General features: G+C 30.9%; 1 protein-coding gene across 2 annotated transcripts; it reads right to left on the minus strand.

The window, feature by feature from the left end:
• Nucleotides 1-9,719: 9,719 nt before the first annotated feature.
• Nucleotides 9,720-18,625, minus strand: LOC140991702 (aldehyde dehydrogenase 1-like). Of its 2 annotated transcripts, XM_073461816.1 has the most exons (9): nt 18,385-18,625; nt 17,709-17,851; nt 12,110-12,493; nt 11,920-12,009; nt 11,627-11,800; nt 11,424-11,561; nt 11,021-11,158; nt 10,872-10,933; nt 9,720-10,187 (listed from the first exon to the last, which is right to left on the minus strand). In XM_073461816.1, exons 1-9 carry the CDS (start codon nt 18,503-18,505, stop codon nt 9,914-9,916), a joined length of 1,524 nt encoding a protein of 507 aa, XP_073317917.1. In that variant the 5' UTR covers nt 18,506-18,625; the 3' UTR covers nt 9,720-9,913. The 2 variants fall into 2 exon arrangements, with proteins under 2 accessions (XP_073317917.1, XP_073317918.1); XM_073461817.1 differs by lacking the exons at nt 17,709-17,851; nt 18,385-18,625 and adding an exon at nt 14,926-15,018.
• Nucleotides 18,626-19,692: the final 1,067 nt, after the last annotated feature.

Genomic DNA, 19,692 nt, shown 5'->3' on the forward strand with positions numbered 1-19,692 from the left:
TATATATATTTCTAGCCTTTCGAACGTTTCGAACTTCGAAACCTTCATTCTCGAGCCATAATATTCGAACAATAATTCAAATAACTCGTGAATAGGTTCGATGATTTTGATCCGAACTCGAATTTTCTTTCGAGCCGAAACTCGAGCAAAAAAATAAAATAAAAATCCGAATTTTGAATCAAGCTAGGACTCGAATATACTTAATTCTAAACGAATTCACGCCTTTAATTTTTATTGATATTCTGGTCAATTTGATTCGTTTACGCTCATCGCACACACAAGCATGTATACATACATATATGGATGGAGCCACCCCAAAAGTTGTGAGATGATTATATATTTATTTATTTTTATTATATATATGTGTGAGTATCAATTGAGTTCACACTCTATGAACTTAATTATTTTAGTCTGGAGGTCCTTCATTCAAGTATTGATGACGCGTGAGAAATTGAGAGCACGAGCCCCAAGATTGGGATAGCTCATAGATTAATTTTCATTTGAGAGAGATTTATATTATGTCTAACTGGACAACAAACTAAAAACACCTTGTTTTACATTCCATAAAACTTTAACTAATCTTATTAACTCTAAACTACAGATTCATCAGCTTGAAGTAGTGTGAATAGTCCAACTAAATTTACAAAAATTAAAAAAAAAAAAAATCTAGTCGATCTATCTTATAATTAGCTTAAAATTACACTATTATTGGTGAATTACACCTGTATAATATAATTGTGGAAAAGTTGACTCAATAGCCCAATACAATTTTAAATTAAAATTTTTTTTTTCTGAATTTAGTAAAATATATAGCATCGTGGAATGGTTGCATCGTGCTTTTTTATTAAAAAAATGTTATTTTTCACCCAAAATAGATGTACATTAAAGTTTATAATTTAAATTATCAAATAAATAATAAATTCAATATAAATGTATTATAAAATCCATGCATTTTAGACTAATAATGAATCTCACTACGGCTTATTCAATTTAATTAATTTAATTAATAATATAAATTATTATATAAATAATATGTCCCTGATATTAACTAACTTGCTCTTTTGAATATTTTCTAAACATCTCACGAAACAAATTAATTTTCAAATGAAAATACTACTTTCATTCCAACAACAAAAAAATATACGCATTTTTTTTATTATAATTTCATAAATTATTTATACAAAAAAATAATAAATATCTTTATAATTACATATCATTTTTTTAAAAATATATATCAAATTATCCACATAATAGTTTAACAATATAAGTTTATAAATATTTTTTTTAAAATTAATTCTACAAATAATTCCAAAAAAAAAATTAATTATACGTGTTCATACGGTTACTTGGTATATAAAATGAGTGAGATTCATGCTGGTGGGTCTGGTCAACTTTTATGTTCTGAATCGGAATATCTACCAATTTAAGAATTCAGATTCATTCTGCGGAGCGGTAAGTGGACAATAGACATGGCCGTCCGTCTCCAATTATCAACAACAAGCTCCATTAATGTTCATTCCAAATCCACCTCCGTTAATAAAAGTTTTCCGACCGCCGTGATGGCCGCCGGAACCACCACAACAACACAGATACTACAGTACACAGCCACCTTCTTCTCCGAAACACTCTCTCGACCCGACCTACGCCGCCATGTTTTCTTTGCTTTCTTGAACAGACTTCCTGCCCATTTGATCACCAAATCCCTCAACTTCGCCTCACAAACTATCGAAAATGCCATCTCCACCACCAGCTCCTCCATACGATGCTCGTCTCTCCATCTTGTTGAAATTATTCTTTCTTCTGACGATACCGCTCTTTCTTCGTTTCTTTTGTCACTAGCCTACTCCCTCTCCCACCGTCCCTTGGATGCTTCTCTCAGTCTTCTCGATGTATTTTGCGCAGACCCTTAGTTGTGCAGACGAGAAATCGCGCCATTTCTGTTCGAAGAAATGTTTCTTGTGTATTTCCTCCCTGTACTCGAATGGTACAACTATCACAGATCAAACATCTTGGCCTCCAATCCATCCTTTAATATCGATTCTGGTGGCAATAATAGTGATGTACAATTATCCATTGTTTCCAACTCCACAACACTCTTGTCGAAAATGAGCGGTCACCAGGCTTCTGCCCTCAAAGACTTGGAGAGGGATTACGAGGATTTACTGGACGAGAATTGCAGGATATTTGCGGGTTAATTTAAAGAAGTTTTGCAGAATGAAGACGAGGAAAATCCCGTTGGTCCACCTTCATTAGTACTACGCCGAAGGAGCAACATTGAAAAGGGTGGTGAGATAGTTGTGTGCAGGAGCGATGAAAAGAAGAAGATGGACAGCCAGGATTTCAGTTCCACTGACAGACGGTATAATGTAATGCTTTTCTATATCACGCAGCTTGCGTTAACCTTCTAGAAAGTTGCATTTTGTTATTTACACCTGCATTCTTGCATATTTTAGAAGGACTGCATGATCTATCAGTGCACATGAAGGATATTCTGAAAGGATTGAGGGAGCTTAAGAAATCATCTGTCATGGCATTTGAGATGCTAAAGGTCTTCTCAGAAGAGCATGACACAACTGCCGTAAGTTTTTACTCCTTGTAACACTTTTTTCTAATGAGTTAGACACCTTAATCTTGGTAAGGGTTTCAGGATCCGTGGTAGTGGAACCATCAAGAATTGTGCCAAGAAGATTGTAGCGAGAATGGAGAAGTTCTTGCTATAACCTGCTCCGGCCATTCATATGGAACTATAAAAGTAAGTAAATCATCATGTTTCATTATAGATCGCATTTAAGAAATATGACACATATTAAAAGAAATATAATGTAGGAATTGACGACGCCAAGAAGCCTACCGTTTTTTATGAACGCGGTACATGCAGCCTCAAATTTTTGACAATTGAGACGACATACGCTTCTTCTTTTGACATTCAGACTCCCGACTTTTCTCGTTGATGGTATGATAGAGGTGATTGAGGTCCCCAAGCACACACCTCATAAGAAAAATATACACCATAGAAGGCTTCAATCGAAGGAAAATCAGGGGAATTACAAACTATTCAATTGCCGGAGGTAATACTCGATCTATTTCCGTATATTGATTATCATGTTTATATATGTGCAGAAACATGATTTTGAGAAAAAAAATTCTAACATTTGGTATCAGAGCCGTGATACCTCTGCCTTGAAAATATATTTTTTATTTTTTGAAAATCGGATATCATGAAGTTTTGGAAAATTTTTGCTTCTGGGAATTTGCGTAAGAAAAAATGAAACTTGAAGTCGGACATAATATTAAGAAACTTACCTGAGAATTTTGTTCTTGGTTGCACTTTGAAGTTCTCGGCTAAAGTTTCGAAAATTGTATAAAGTTTTTGAATTTGAAAAATAAAACAAGAATTTTTTAGAGCAAAATATTTTCGGAGAAGTTGCAGAAGAAAGCTTAAAAAAGACTTTGAAGTTTCCAAATTCATGATTGTGGCAATTGAATTGAGCAGCTATGTGAAATGCTTGAATTCAATTATTCAGATAAAGCATTCAGTAAATTAAATTGAAATAAGACCCACACGTCTCCAATTGTCCAAATTTTCCATTCTCTAATTCTTGTCGGTAAACAATGGCTTGCAATTGTCAAATTGGTGTGGGTCTTGCATTAACTATTTTTTTTATTATTATTATTATTTTTAAAATAAAATAATAATAATAATAATAAATAAATAATGATAAATGTGTTATTAAGTTATATGTATAATTCGGTATACATATAGCATTTAGTTAAATAATTTTTACACATTAAAATAATTCCAAGTTCGACGTAATTTCTAATACATGTTTAGAAATTATTTTTGCATGTTAGATATAATGTCAAATATTATTGATAAGTTTTTGATATGTATATGTAAATTTAATATTGTATTTGTGTTTATTCTTGAAATTTAAAATGCAAATAATATTAAAAATAATTGGTACATCAATAGTCACATTATGTTCATATTAAATTATATTAAGTTATTTATAATTTGAAATGAACATATCAAGTAAGATGTCAATATAATATTATAAAATAAAATATTTCAGATGTTCACAAATGAACAAATAATTCTCACTTTATCACTATGAGAACATATTTATTCATATTAAGTAAAAATGTGAATATAAAGTTATTTAATGAAAAATTTTGGCTTATAAAGATTCACATAAATTAATGTGGATAATTAAGTTGAATAATAATTATAAGGTAACGTAATAAAACATGATCTGAGGGAGTTCTTCATAAATCGGTTTAAACTGCCTTGACTCGCCATTGGTCTCACTGAGGAATGTTGCTCTGACTAGGAGTTAGGTATTTAAAGGGCCTTAGCACTACCTATCTTTCCTGGGAGCACTCTTGGAAAATGTTGATTATGTTACTAAATAATTATTATATAAAGTATTAAAGTTAAGCCAATTTTGTCCCGTGAACCGTATAATTTTAAATAATTGAGGAATAGCCACATCATCCTTAATTATGAAAAAGTATGCATTAAGTGGATTTGGATCATATAATGGACATCACTTGTAATTAATTATATAAACATACTAAATTTTACCCCACAGAGATTTTTAATATATTTATATAACCAATTAGGTTAAAATATCAAATTCTATTTTTCTTAATTTACCCACCAGAGTTAAGGAAAATACATTTTTATAGTTTTATCATAAAGTTACAGAAAAATATTATTGAATTAAAATTTTAGCCCACATGCAAATTTTATGTCACTAGATTTTTAAAACATGAATTACATTAGTAAAACATGATATTGTCTCAAAATTTTAAGCATATGATATTTTGTGCAGTTATGTAACCTGCAAGTTTTTCTGATATAAAATGTGACATTCTCGAACTAAAGGGCGATAACTATAAAATATGGAAAGAAAAAATTCTTCTTCAGTGGGGTGGATGGATATTGATTATGCTATACGGAAAGACGGTTCATATGCTATTACTGAAAACAACATTCGTGATGATGTTGATCTTTATAAAAAACGGGAGTGATCTAATCGACTCTGCGTAATGTTCATAAAGACCAAAATCTCTGCTAATATGCGTGGTTCTTTTGATCAGCATAATGATGTCAGAGAATTACTGAAAGCTATTGATGAACAATTTCAGTCTTCAGATAAGGCACTTGCTAGCACCCTAATTATGGAATTCTCTTCATTAAGGCTCACCAGTATGAGAGGTGTACGAGAGCACATCATGAAGATGCGGGACATAGCGGCTCGGCTCAAGACACTTGAAGTGAAAATGTCTGAGACTTTTCTTCTGCACTATATTTTATGCACTCTTCCATAACAATATGAACCCTTCAAAATTTCCTACAACATACATAAGGATAAATGGTCAATTAATGAATTAATGACCATGTGTGTTTAAGAGGAAGGAAGATTGTTGATGGAAATAAGTGATAATGTCTTTATGACTACACAAGAAAAATTTAAGAAACAAGCCAAAGTCAAGAGAAAAGAGAAAGGAATACTTCCATCCCAACCTGACATCAAGAAAGAATCCAAGTGTTTCTTCTTTAAAAAGACGAGACACATGAAGAAAGATTGCGATAAATTTAAGGATTGGCTTGAAAAGAAAGGTATTCATGCTTCATTTGTCTGTTATGAATCTAATATGGTTGATATGATTTATAACACATGATGGATTGATTCTAGTTCTACAATCCATGTTACAAATATCTTGTAGGGTATGCAAAACCTAAGGAAGCCAAAAGAAAATGAGGGGAGCATCTATTCAAGAAACAAGATGTCTTCGCATGTCTTCGCATATTGGGACTTGCTGCCTAGTGTTGAATAGTAGTTATATTTTAAAATTTAAAAAGACCTTTTATGTTCCTAGTTTTTCTAGGAATTTAATTTCAGTTTCAAAACTTGTACCTCTTGATTATTTATTTCAGTTTTTGGATAAATTAATAAATTTGTTTTATAAATCAAATCTTATTGGAAATGGTACAATGATTGATAGTCTTTTCTCTATTTCTTTACAAAATAATAACACCGCTATGCATATTCAAGGAGGTATTAAAAGATGTGTTATAAATGAAGATTCCTCTATACTATGGCATCAGAGATTGGGACACATCTCCATAGAGAAGGTTAAAAGATTAGTGAATGATGAAGTACTTAGTGCTTTAGATTTTACTGATTTTGAGATCGGTGTGGACTGCATAGAGGGAAAGCAGACCAATAAGTCTAAAAAAGGTGCCAAGAGGAGTACATAAATATTAGAAATCATACATTCAGATATTTGTTGTTCAGATATGGACATGCAAAGTTCGAAATACTTCATCTCTTTCATTTATGATTAGTCACGATACATGTATATCTACATGCTTCATAATAAAAACGAAGCACTTGAAGCCTTTAAGGGTTTTAAGGCTGAAGTGGAGTAGCAATGTGATAAACAAATTAAGATCGTGAGAACAGATGGAGGTGGAGAATATTACGGTATATACACTAAGAATGGACAAGCACCTGGTCCGTTTGCGAAGTTTCTCCAAGAACATGAGATTGTTGTCTAATATACTATGCCTGGTTTTTCGGACCAAAATGGCGTAGCTGAAAGGAGAAATCGAACATTATTGGACATGGTGCAGAGCATGTTAAGTAGCTCCAAACTTCCTAAATCTTTGTGGACTGAAACTCTTAAGACGGCTGTGTATATATTAAACCGAGTTCCAACTAAGATTGTCCCAAAGATGCCATTTAAATTATTTAAAGGTTGAAAATCGAGTTTGCAACACATACGTATTTGGGGTTGTACGTGGCTAGTCAATTTGTGATGGCTAGAAACCTTAATGCTTTTAATTCTGAATCATTCTGGATTTGGATTCCACATGGAATTTAAATTCGAGACCAACTTTGCTTGTGAACCGTCAAACAACTAAATTAGGCTCGAAAACGTTAAAGATATTTTCAATTTAATTTCAATACAAAATACTTAACATTCGAGTCAGTTTGAACAATTTTCTACTAATGTTATGTTTCAAAAAAGTGTGTATGGACAATGAGATATATTCTGTAAATGTGTTGCATGAGATGTATCTTTAAAACAAAAATAATGAATGTTTATTTATTATAATAACTTGTTTGGTGAGGTATTCAAAATAGTTACCGTTTGGTACGAATGATATGACATTAGTTAGTTATAAATTTATATCTCATATAACTTTTGACTCAAATTCTACAAAAAAAAAAAATTAGAGTTATAAATAATTATGTTATCTATATATTATGTATACGTACATTATTTATCATTCCTATCTTTCGGAAAAAAGAAGTTGTTAAATGTCTTAGTTTTCAGATGTAAGAGCTATTGCTTGAAAATTAGAAACTAAAATGAAATAAGATACAGAAGAGTTGCTTGAAAATTAGAGACTAAAATGAAATAAGAGATAGAAGAGGATAAATATCCGATGATCTTAAAATAAACTAGGGATTTATTTATAGATTTCAAGAAGTTGTGGGCTGTTGCCTGTTTGGCCAAAATATTTAACCTCCATTTGATAATGTACCCTATAATGTACCCTCTAAGTTAAGTAGACACAATGTTTATTAAATGAGGGAAAAAAACTTGTGTGAGACGGTCTCACGGGTCGTATTGTGTGAGACGGATATCTTATTTGGGTCATCCATGAAAAAATATTATTTTTATTGTGAATATCGGTAGGATTGACTCGTCTCACAGATAAAGATTCGTGAGACCGTCTCACAAGAGACCTACTCTTAAATGAATGAGAAAAATAATTTTTTTATATCTGCTTATTTACGATTTTAGTTCTTTATATTGTTTAAATTTCAGTCTTAGTTATGTATATTTCATTTTATTAAAATTTAGCAATTTTTTTATCTAGAATACTTATTTGACACTATACACGTCAACATTATATCAACATCATGTCAGAAAATAACTAAATTATGCACGAGTAGGTTATTGTAAACTACAATTTTTTGGATCAAATCTCTACGCAAATTGATGAATGATCAACGTACCTAATATACTCGAGATCAATATCTATAACGTTTAACTAATATGGTTTTTCGTTTTAATTATAAAGATCATGGAGTGAGATGAAAGTTTAAAGTAAATGTGGAATTGTAAAATAAAATTATTTGCACGACCGATAAATATGCTTGAGAAATGTTTGACAAATTAGCCAAAATTTTGATTTGGCAAATAATTTATATGGAAAAAATTTGTTTTATTACTCGTTTTTAATATTTAAATATCGGGGAAAAAATCTTTCAATAATCATCCATAGAATAAATGGAAAATTAACTTTTGGTCCTATAAACACATTTTGCGATTTTGTTTTATATTTTTTCTTTTGTGACACTGATATATCAATAATAAATGTAGTATCACATCAACATTTCTAACAAGAAAAATATTAAATTATCAAAAATAAAATATATATAACTAAAACTTAAATTTAATAACCAAAAAATTTTAAATTGGAAAAAAATTATAAAAGACTAAAATTATTTTTCTGAAATAAAAAATCACGAGGACTTGAAATGACTAAAAAAACCTTTATGATTCATTTCTCCTCCACGTTTGCATGCCACCAAATCACCATGCCAGACGGATAGAGTCGTAGCGCAAGTTGTACTGTACAGACAACTTTCTCCACATATCTACAATACTACCCCTAGACTATTTAAATTTCCGTAAACTTATCCTTAGTCCATACTAACCAAAACATAATAAAAAAATATAAAGTTCATTAATGTTATATTAACACATATATAGCTTATATCAAACCCTCTAATTTTATTTTATATCAATACCAATTATATATATATACACACACATTTTATTTATAATAAATAAAAAAATCATTTTATAATAAATAAAAATTTGACTCAAATCAATACAGAGCGGTAGGACTGAATTTTTTCCTCTTTTACATATCTCATACGATAATTATTATATTTCAACAATCTTTTTCTCAATAATTGTATTTTTTTAATGAACGAAAATCGAACATGTGACTTTGACTCTGATATTAATTGTAAGATTGAAGATTTGTTGGTTAACAAAACTTATAACTGGTTGTAATGAGAAAATTCAAATCTATCACATTGTATAAAAAAACATAATTTCTTTGCTAAATAATACTCTTATGTTGCAACATCTTTTTATTGGATGTACAATTTCATTACATTTAATAGGTAGACGCTATCTCAGCGGTGTCCACATAGATTTCTATAGCGAGTGTTTAATAGAATATGTATTTTGTAAGACAAGTCAACTCGACCCATATTTGCAGTTAAAATTGATATTTTTGACATAAAAAAATAATATTTTTCACGATTCAAGTCGAATAGGATACCCATCTCACAAAATTAATCCGCGAATCGATCTTATAGAAGTTTTTGTACTTACATATACATTAAATTTATAACAAAAACATACTTGATGGACCATTTTATATTTACAAATAACAAAAACATACTTGATGGACCATTTTATATTTACAAATAGGGGAAATATTGACAACTAAAGTGATCGATTGTACCACATCCGGAACCAACAACATGCACATTCGATACATATAATGAATGTATGTTGGGTACATCTCAATCTTTTATTCCGTATAAAATCTTTATCTAGCAATAGGAGGATAGATCTTTTATTTATGAGTGACATACTTTTCTTGAATTCTGATATATATTGAACAAAAATTTTATTCATAAATTATTTATACTTCAGGATTGGAATAAAGTACATATGACATACTGATTACATAATCTCACCTTCCATATAAAAAAACATAAATTTATAATCACTAAAACACATTTTCACAATGAATATTAATATTATTATATCAAGCAATAGAAAATAAGTTGGCCATGCAACTAGCTTAGAGCCATGGCGAATTATAAATGGGAGTTGCGACGGATTTAACCTGAAGATACTTATGAAGAGATTCCAGTCCACAGTCTCTTCCGAATCCGCTCATTTTATAGCCTCCGTAGGGAAGATCATTGTCGAAAGCGAAATAACAATTGATCCAAACAACACCGGCTCGGATTGATCTCGAGACTGTGTTCGCTGTATTCAAGTTATCTGTCATAATCCCAGCTGCTAATCCATACTTTGTACCATTAGCTCTCTTTATCACCTCTTCAACACTCCTACAAATTCAATTGGAACGAATCTTAGCACAATATACACAGACACACACACATGTATAAAAATATGTGATATCTAATTAAGTATAAAATTTCGTGTTGAGGACACCTTCCATTTTACTTCCTTTTCTAAAATTATAAAGCGAAAACATAAAAAAGAATGTCAATGATTGTCTCCATCATATGTTTATTTTTCCTCAGTTTTCGAACATTAAAATTCTAGTACATAAACTCATGAACGTAATGTGCACGTATACTATATACTATTTTTCTAAAAGAAATGGATACTGGAGTACTGGAGATTATAGTGGTTCATAGTGTTTTGTAGGAAAGAAATGGATAGTGGATGGTGGGGGATAGTGCATAAATGTTTATATTTAAGACGATTTACGATTCTTGGACCCTTTTTTTGTTTACAGAGTTTTTCCGTCATCACCTGGATCAAACCCAGGTCTCTTCTCCTTTGGGAGATATTTATGCAACTGCATTACAAGTTGAGTGGCAGTGTAGTGCCGATTCTTGGACCAATTTAATTAAATATATTGATAGTAGTTTTCCCCAAGGATAGTTTTGTCAAATGAAACAGTGAAGCTAAGACACAACAATCAAACTGTGAACAATATGTGATAGAGCTAAGGGGATCAAATTGTTTATTACCGTTCAGAAGAATATAAAAAATGAACTTACTTGAACTTGAGAACTGACATTACAGGCCCAAATATTTCTTCCTTTGCAATAGTCATATCGTCCTATACAAATAGATTAATTAATACATATGTGGCGCATCATATGTCTTACTCAAAATAAAAGAAACTTGATAAAAATCAAATACTTACTGTGACATTTACGAAAATTGTTGGCTCAATGTAATAACCCTTTCTGTCATATGGCTTTCCACCATATAATAAAGTGGCACCTTCCTTCTTTCCAATATCAATATATGAAAGTATCTTTTCATATTGCTTCTTATCAACCTTATAAATAACATCCAAAAAAGTATTTCCCAGAGTTCATTAACGAATAAATTCATTTATTACACACTAAAATCATAGGAAAAGTTTGAAAGTACTATTAGCGTCAGCTAAGTAATCCATTTATACATAATTCAATACTGGGTTTCCACAGTTTTCTTGGCATGTTAATTGTTTCTGACTAAAAGTAACAGAAACTTGATTTTCTTCTCTTATTTCTTTTCATTTTTAATTTTTCGGATAATTACTAAGGAAATCAAATACATGCCTGAGGTCCTTGACGAACATTTGGGTGAAAAGGGTCCCCTACCACCCATGTTTTTGCCTTCTCAGCGAGCTTGATGATAAATTTATCATATATCCCTTGTTGAACGAAAACGCGGGAGCCAGCAACACATATTTCACCCTGGAACATTCATGCATTACTACGGTTGCATATGAGAAATCAAATAGTAATAAAGTTTGTTTTGCCTTGTTAAATAGAATTCCTTGGAGAGCTAGATCTGCAACTTTATCAACATCTACATCATCAAAAACTATGAAGGGCGATTTGCCTCCTAGTTCTAGTGACACAGGCTTCAAATTGCTCGACGCAGCCGCCTGCATTACAAGGCGCCCTACTTCTGTAGAACCCGTAAAACTAACCTGAACAAAGGAACAAACAAACAGATGAGGCACGTCAGATATGAGATACATGGGAAAAAGTTTTAGGATTTAAAATACTTTTCTATATTGCATTGCAAATAAATACAAATGTATATGACCATGTCAATGTCCATGTGAGAGGTAATGGCGGCACCAGCCGTATGTCCATATCCTGTCACAACATTAAGTACTCCATTTGGAATTCCAGCCTGCAGCATTATATTTAACAAGTCGGGCCCGCGTTGTGTAAAACAAATCCATGAGAACCCACATAAATACTAAATCACGATAATTCATAAGAAAGCTTACGCGCTTTGCTAAATGAGCGTAAAAAAGAGCAGAGAGAGGAGTCTGCTCCGCAGGTTTAACAACCACAGTGCAACCAGCAGCTAACGAAGGGCCAACTTTCATTGCAAACATAGTAGACGGGAAGTTCCAGGGAATAATATGCCCCACGACACCAACGGGTTCACTTAAAGTATATGCCTGTAGTTCCCTAGACATTTTCAAAGTTTCCCCATGAATTTTGTCGGCTGCCCCTGCAAAGTAACGTATTGTTTCTGCCGCACCGGGAATGTCTAGTATCTTGTTCATGTTGTATAACTTTCCAGCATCAATTGTATCCAAGGCCGCTAACTCTTCCAAATTTTCATCAATCAAGTCCGCGAATTTCAGCATTATCCTTCTTCTTTCCTGCCACATATAAAACATGAATCATATTCAGCCCAGGTTTAATACATTATTAGATATTTAGCTTGGATTTGGATTTAGCTGCAGGCCTACATGATATCAACAACTCAAAACAGTTTGCGTGAGCGTAAATGCAAGCTAGCCAAGGGGTCAGCATTTTCTAACGGTTCAAAAAGTAAATTTAGAGAGTGACATGCATGCACAAAGTAACAATATTTCTTAAATAGACACGTATATTCCAGCAAAAAAAGATGATTATAAAAATATATTAAATTTGGTACAAGAAATAATAATAAAATTAAAACCATGGTTTTTAAATAACTTGCACAAAAATAAGAGCACCTAACGTACATAATGCCAAAATCGTCGATGCTTCATCCATGAAATGTCGGATAAATAGCAATAAAACCAGAAAAAAATGAAAGAAAAAAAAATTGTCAAATTAGTAATATACATTTACTAAAATATTTTTTTATGTTCATCTATTTTAAATTGTAATAGATTTTTTTTCATAATTTCAAATTCATAAAAAATGCAGTCGGTACTGAGAGTTTAAACAACTATCCATGTATATGATTTATAAATTATTGTACCTGCAATGATACAAACTTTTTCTATAAGAATTGAGTTTCTTATTTTGATTATAACTTATATGAAAAAATTTATCTAGGAAAACACAGAGAGTAAATTTTTTTTATTGTCTGTTTACTGTAAAAATATTTCTTAACAATTACCAGCTATCCGTCTCTAAGATATCTCACACAATTGATGATTAAAGATTTAGTGTAACGATAATGAGCTATCCCGATTTTGGATTCGAGTTTCTGAAACCTTCTCCAGTAAATTGACTCTCTTTGGAGCCTTCTCCCTCACGGGCTTTACTATGCGTCATTATTCATAGAATATCAACATCTTTGGAAATGAGTTCCTTTCTCAATTGGTATTAAAGTGCAACCGAAGCGAATTGAGTCAAATATTAGTAAAAATTTAATGTTTGAATTTGGTTCAAATTAAATATATTCGATTTCGAGCTCGATTCAAAACTCGAAATTTTTTAAAATTTTGGCTCGAGTTTGGTTCGAAAAAAATTCGAGTTCGAATCCAAATCTTCGAACATATTCGAGAGATAATCGAACTATTATTCGAATAGTAAGATTCGAAAGCTCGAAACATCCAAAAGGCTTGAAATGTATGTATTTTTAATATATAATTATATTATATTAATAAAATATTAAGATTCATGAGCTGTTTTCAAACAAAGAAAAAAATAATTTTAGTTCAAGTTCAATAAATTAAAATATAAATCAAATATTTATCGAGTTGGATCGAAAAGATTGCGAGCTGACTGGATTCATTTACAGTCATAATTGGTACCCACATTCTAAGAATATATGGATTTATACTGGAGGTCTTGGATTCGAATGTTGAGGGAGGCGAAATGAACTCATTTCCATGGATGGATATATATGTGAAAGCCTGTAAGGGTAAAAGTCTCAAAGAGGGCTCGTTTACGAGAGAATGCCTCAGAAGAAGTCCAAGATCGGGATACCCACGGTCGTTACAATAAAAAGTGTAGCTCAATTGATACTTACGCTCTAGGAATCTAGATACTTAAACTTGGAGGTCCTAGATACGAGTGTTGGGGAAGGAAAAAAACCACTTTCTAGGAGTGTGATAAAGCTATAAATAATAATGCTGATGAGCTCGTAATAGTTAGTATTTTTATTTTCATATTTCTCATTATTTTAACCTTCGATATGTTTAATTGATACATTTTTATGTAATTTTATTGTAGGAGGAACTTTTACGGTCTTGGAGCAAATTTGAGTTAAAAAGGTGATGTTTATCACATTTGAAGTTTTCAAGATAGAGTTTTGAAATAGAATTGTCAAACCAGAAGAGGTCTTGAAACAAGACGTGGCCACGCCTTGTGATTATGTTTCAGCTGTCTAAAATTGCAAGAAGTGAAAAATCTGATTTTGTGAAGATTCTAGTAGATTAATTATCCTTTAAATTTATTGTTTTCATTTCTTGTATAAATTTAGTTTAGTATTTTATTTAATTCATATACAAAAATCCCCCATTTACTTGCATTTTGCTCGAAAGAAATCATCCCCGTTCCCTGTGGATTCGACCATGCTCACCATTACACTAATTTTATTTAAAGAGTAGGAATTTAAGTTTAGTGACACAACGACATCACACCAAATGCATTAGAAATCACATGAGAGAGAAGGTCTCAAAGGAAGCCAAGGCCGGGATAACTCATGATCTTTACATTTCGACATAGAATTTTTAATCAAACCATCAATCCTCAAGATATCTCATAGGTTATAAATAAAAAAATATTAGGCTGATGAAAATATAAAAACTTACCAATATTAATTAACGAATAACAAAAAATCAAAGATTTAGGGTAATATGGAAATCGAAACCTGAAAATATGGGAAATTTGATTGGGAGTTTTTCACTCTTGATTGATAGGGCTTTTCCAGTAAGATGAGGACAACCTTTTTCATGTTTTAATCCTTTTTATTTATTATTTATTTTTCTAATTTTTTTAAAAATGATATAAAAAATTTTGGGGTTCCCACTTCTGAAACTTGAAAATTGAGGGGTGATCGCATCCACTCGTCTCTTGTTGTCTTCGTCTCTTGACTCTATTTTGTATCCGGGTCCCAAATTTGAGATAAAGTTTTGAGTTCGATACCAATTGTAATAATTTTCCCATCTTCCGTTCAACAAAATGTACGAACTTTGGGAAAGAGTGATTTGACGAAGATTAATAAAAGAGAGTACGGTGACTAAAAATTTACAAAAATCAAAATTAGTGCATTAAAACTAAAATTTAAAAATTAAGTGGATCAAAGCCTAAAATAGAAAAATCAATGGACCAAAAAATTATTTACCCAAACGATTATGCTTAGGATGTTATAGTTGACGTAATTTTCTTTTATCGTTTTAATACACTTTATTTGATGATTTTTCAAATAATTTTGAATTTGCTGACATAAATTTAATGCTGGACGGCCCCCCCGAAAACTATGTCTCTCCTCGGGCCTCGACCTAAATCCATTATCCCCTGCATCTAAAGAATTGTAAAAGAAACCTAAATCGGTATATTTCACTCAAAATCAGATCATTAGTAATAGTGATAATCAATTGTATCTAACTAAAATACCGACATGCTCATAATTTTAACTAGTGGATATTGGAGAAATTGGGGTGTCAACACAATCGTGACACCCTCCCCCAAATTATATATATTAAAAAAGTCCCAGATCCAAATTAGTCAAATCTGCCACAAGTCTGATCTTTCCAAGACCGTTCCACTGGACCAAACTTCTTCTTTTTTTGTTATTTGTATACTGAACATGGCTTTGAGATTGTTTTATTGAAAAGATGGTCGACTTTTTGGGATGTCCAATAATTCAAATAAAAAATATCTTAATGAAGTGGTAGAGGACCGACGACAATTCTCCAGACTATGTATAGGCCTCTTTACTTGGTCATCTAAATATTCAAATATATGAAAAATCACTTGATATATTAAGGCTGTGTCACATACACTAATAGATTTAAAATTACATAAATTTATTTAATTATGATAAAATATGAACAAATCATATTACAAATAAAAAATTTCCATGAAATTAATAAAAAGAAAGTAAATATTGACTTTGCCACGCACGAGTTATTGTAGTAGCGATTAAGATAATTAATAGATATTGACGCAAGTAAGTCAAATCATATGTGAAATGTCGGCACCTTGAAATAAGGACGGGCTTAAAAGCATGAGCTATCATGCAAATCAGACGCCTCTCCAATTACAGAAATTTCAGGTAGATTTTTTCAATAATTTTGAAAAATATTTTAAAAAAGTGTTCTTTCAATATAATTTTTAAACAATAATTAATATATATATATATATATTTATAATAAAAAAATGCAGATCAAACACAAATTAAAAAGTTATTATACAATAATGGTCTTTAAAATATATTTTTTTAAAAATAGTTGTCTTCAACTCTAAATCCGTTTATATAGAATATTTGTTCAAATACATATTTATTCATAAAAACAACTTTTAAAACATTTTATAAAATTTTCTTTTATAAAAATGTTTTATAAGTACTTATCCAAACATAACCGTATGTTTATTTTTATTTTCATTTTCATAACTTCCAAAAATGATTTTTTTAATCACAATATTTTCTCAATGTAGCACTAGTGCACTACCTTGAAAAAAATTCAGGGCAACCACTACACTTTTTTTCTGATACGAGAATTCGTCCCAAACTTACCATTGACACGGGTCATGCCTTGAGAAAGGCAAAGTACAAAGAAAATCATCCCCTATTTTTTTTTGTTCCAAAATTTCATTTTAATTAACATGTAAGGTTGCCAAATGAATTAATAAAATTATTAACTACATGAAATATTTTAAAATTAATCAACAGTAAATTTGTGAAATTCAACCATCCGACAAAGCCAATTAAATAAGTTAAATAGATACATAACGATGGGAGACAAGCTTGACTTCTATACTAATATCAAAGTTATATCTATATCAAAGTGTATTATTGTCTCAAAAAATATTATTTATTCTTATGGACTAATTCAGTCAAATAAAATATCAAATGAAAAAAAATTGACGACGATCAAATATTTTATTAACCCGACAAATTGTCGCAATCTCCCTTATTAATTCCATGACATATTTTTCAAACCGAATCACCAAATATATTAAATCCAAATTAACAGCACAACAAAATCAGATTTATTATGGTATATAAGCTTTCTCATTACATAAATTTTTCTTCACATGACTCGAATACGAGATCTTATTGAAATTATACGTTGAGTCACATCTTATCTATACTTCTATATCATATACTATATTATTAAACTTCATCACCTCATACTAATTAATTTTGACACGTTAATATGATAACAAAGTTTATTTTACAGTTTTATCATTTATAATATTTGTTAACTAACTTTGCTGGTATGAATTTATTAGTAATTTTTGTATAACTCTCGATCTTTTTTCGATTTTTTATCTATCTTATCTAAAAGTTCAAATCACAAATCTATATAAATATCATATTTTAATAAAATAACATATATTTTTTACATAAAAATTATAAAACAAAAATTTTGCCACGTAACACTAAGTATATATAATCATTGGAAAAGAAGTGAATAAATGACTTACACGTCCGGGCAAGCGAGGCCATGGACCAAGATCAAAGGCCTCCCGTGCAGCCTTGACCGCTAAATCGATGTCTTCTTTGTCTCCTTCAGCAATGTTCGCAATCACTTCTTCCGTTCTCGGGTCTATGCTTTCAAATCTCTTTCCTGATTCAACACGCAATTACACATTTCACCTTAATTTTTACACCCAAAATGTATTAATCTAAACTCAGTTTTGTCAAATTTAATTTAAATTTTCAATATTATAATTTTTAACGCCGACCAGATTCAATGAACGGCGAACGATTCCCTAGTGGTCTATGTAACTCCGTTTTATGCAAAGCTAGCCAATCTGTATCATTTTCCATCAAATATTTTATTCAACCTCTTGAAACGACCACGGCAAATAAATAAATAAATAAAAATCAGTCTCATGTTGAACGAACTTTCATGTTTTCCAAGTTGTCGTATAAAAATTTGCAAGCGACGAAACGAGCAGTATCTTCATGTTCTTATCAATTGCTCCACAAGACTTGTATGAAAATCACGCATAAATTTGCAGCTGAACGAGCTAGAAGTTCAGCTGTAAACCGCGCAAAACTAGTAGGCGTGATATATATATGTGTATCGACGAATCAATCAGAAGACTCGGAAAAAAAACAGTTACGGAAATAGAGAGAGAGAGAGGAGTGAGGAACCTGATAAAGCGTCGACGAATTCACCGTTGATGAAAAGTTTGATGAATTTGATTTCAGGAATCTTCGCGTGAGACTCCATGAATTCATTGGCATGCACCGTCATATTTGTTCTGTTCTGCATAAACTGGAGGAGAATAGGATAGAATAGAGTAGAGAGAAGATGAATGACTGACCTGGGAAGTGAGACAACACGGGGAGATGATGCCCAATTTTCAAGGAATCTATCTGACACAGCAGGCCCATGGGCTTCTGGTTGGATCTATTTTTAATACTCTTTTGGTGTGGGGTTCACACTTTTAATTATAAAAATAAAAAAAAATTTAACAAATCTATTTGGATTTATTCTGATTTATTTTTTTGATAAAAAAATAAGAATGATTAAAAAAACAATCGAGGTATTTTGTGAGCCGATTTTACGGATTTATATTCATGAAATATATTGATCTGATCCATATACAGAGTGTGATGAGTAATACTTTTAAAATAAAAATAATATTTTTTCAAAATTTAAATCAGATAGAATTTCGTTTAAAAAAATTGATCCATGAGACGTGAGACGATCTCATAAAAATTTTTATGATTAGTTAATTAGTGTGACAGGTTGTTGTCTTTGGTTACAGCATGAAATTGGATATTCCAAATACCGCCCCTTTTTATGCTAATAGTTGGACCTTTCAATTTCAAAACTTTTTGCTTACCAAGTGTAATAAATGATACATCGGACACACCAATGCTACGTTGGAGAATATGCATACACATGCGTTGATGATTATGGGATTAATGATTATGGTACATTTAGGGATCACAATAGGTTGAGTTTGGGTCGAGGACGCCAGATAAAATTACGCAAGAAATTATGTTAATTTTAATCTGTTAAAACTTAACCTTATATTAACCTTATATTTAACTCGACTCATAACCGAAGTTTAAAAGGTTTGACCCACCATTTAACATTTTTAATAGTACGTTTATAACAAAAATAATAAAAAATTAATTCAATAAAGTCTTATTACAAAATCAATTCAATCAAACACAAAAATGACAAACTGAAACATTTTTTACGCATAATAATTACCAACAAATAAATAATCATATAAAATTTTGTCAAATGTTGCCTCAAAAAAAAAAAAAAAAAACTGTCAAATGATATGATTTTCTATATTGTTATAAAAGTAGATTTCAAAACATATTTATCATTTGCATTATTCCACAAACACTATATGACTAAAAGAATTGTTACCAGACATGTAGCCGTACGGATATAAAATTTAGAGTAGGTCTCTTGTGAGATAGTCTCACTAATCTTTA

Source organism: Primulina huaijiensis, chromosome 13, assembly GCF_012295235.1.
Source record: "Primulina huaijiensis isolate GDHJ02 chromosome 13, ASM1229523v2, whole genome shotgun sequence".
Taxonomy (NCBI): Eukaryota; Viridiplantae; Streptophyta; class Magnoliopsida; order Lamiales; family Gesneriaceae; genus Primulina; species Primulina huaijiensis.

What these genes read in the sequence shown, in the direction of transcription:
- LOC140991702 (XM_073461816.1), bottom strand. Translation starts at nt 18,505, where the DNA reads ATGCAGAACAGAACAAATATGACGGTGCATGCCAATGAATTCATGGAG. An exon ending in CAATTTTCGTAAATGTCACA is followed by an intron (nt 10,934 to 11,020) that starts GTAAGTATTTGA and finishes CTATTTGTATAG; the next exon opens with GACGATATGACTATTGCAAA. An exon ending in ATGTCAGTTCTCAAGTTCAA is followed by an intron (nt 10,188 to 10,871) that starts GTAAGTTCATTT and finishes TTGAATTTGTAG; the next exon opens with GAGTGTTGAAGAGGTGATAA.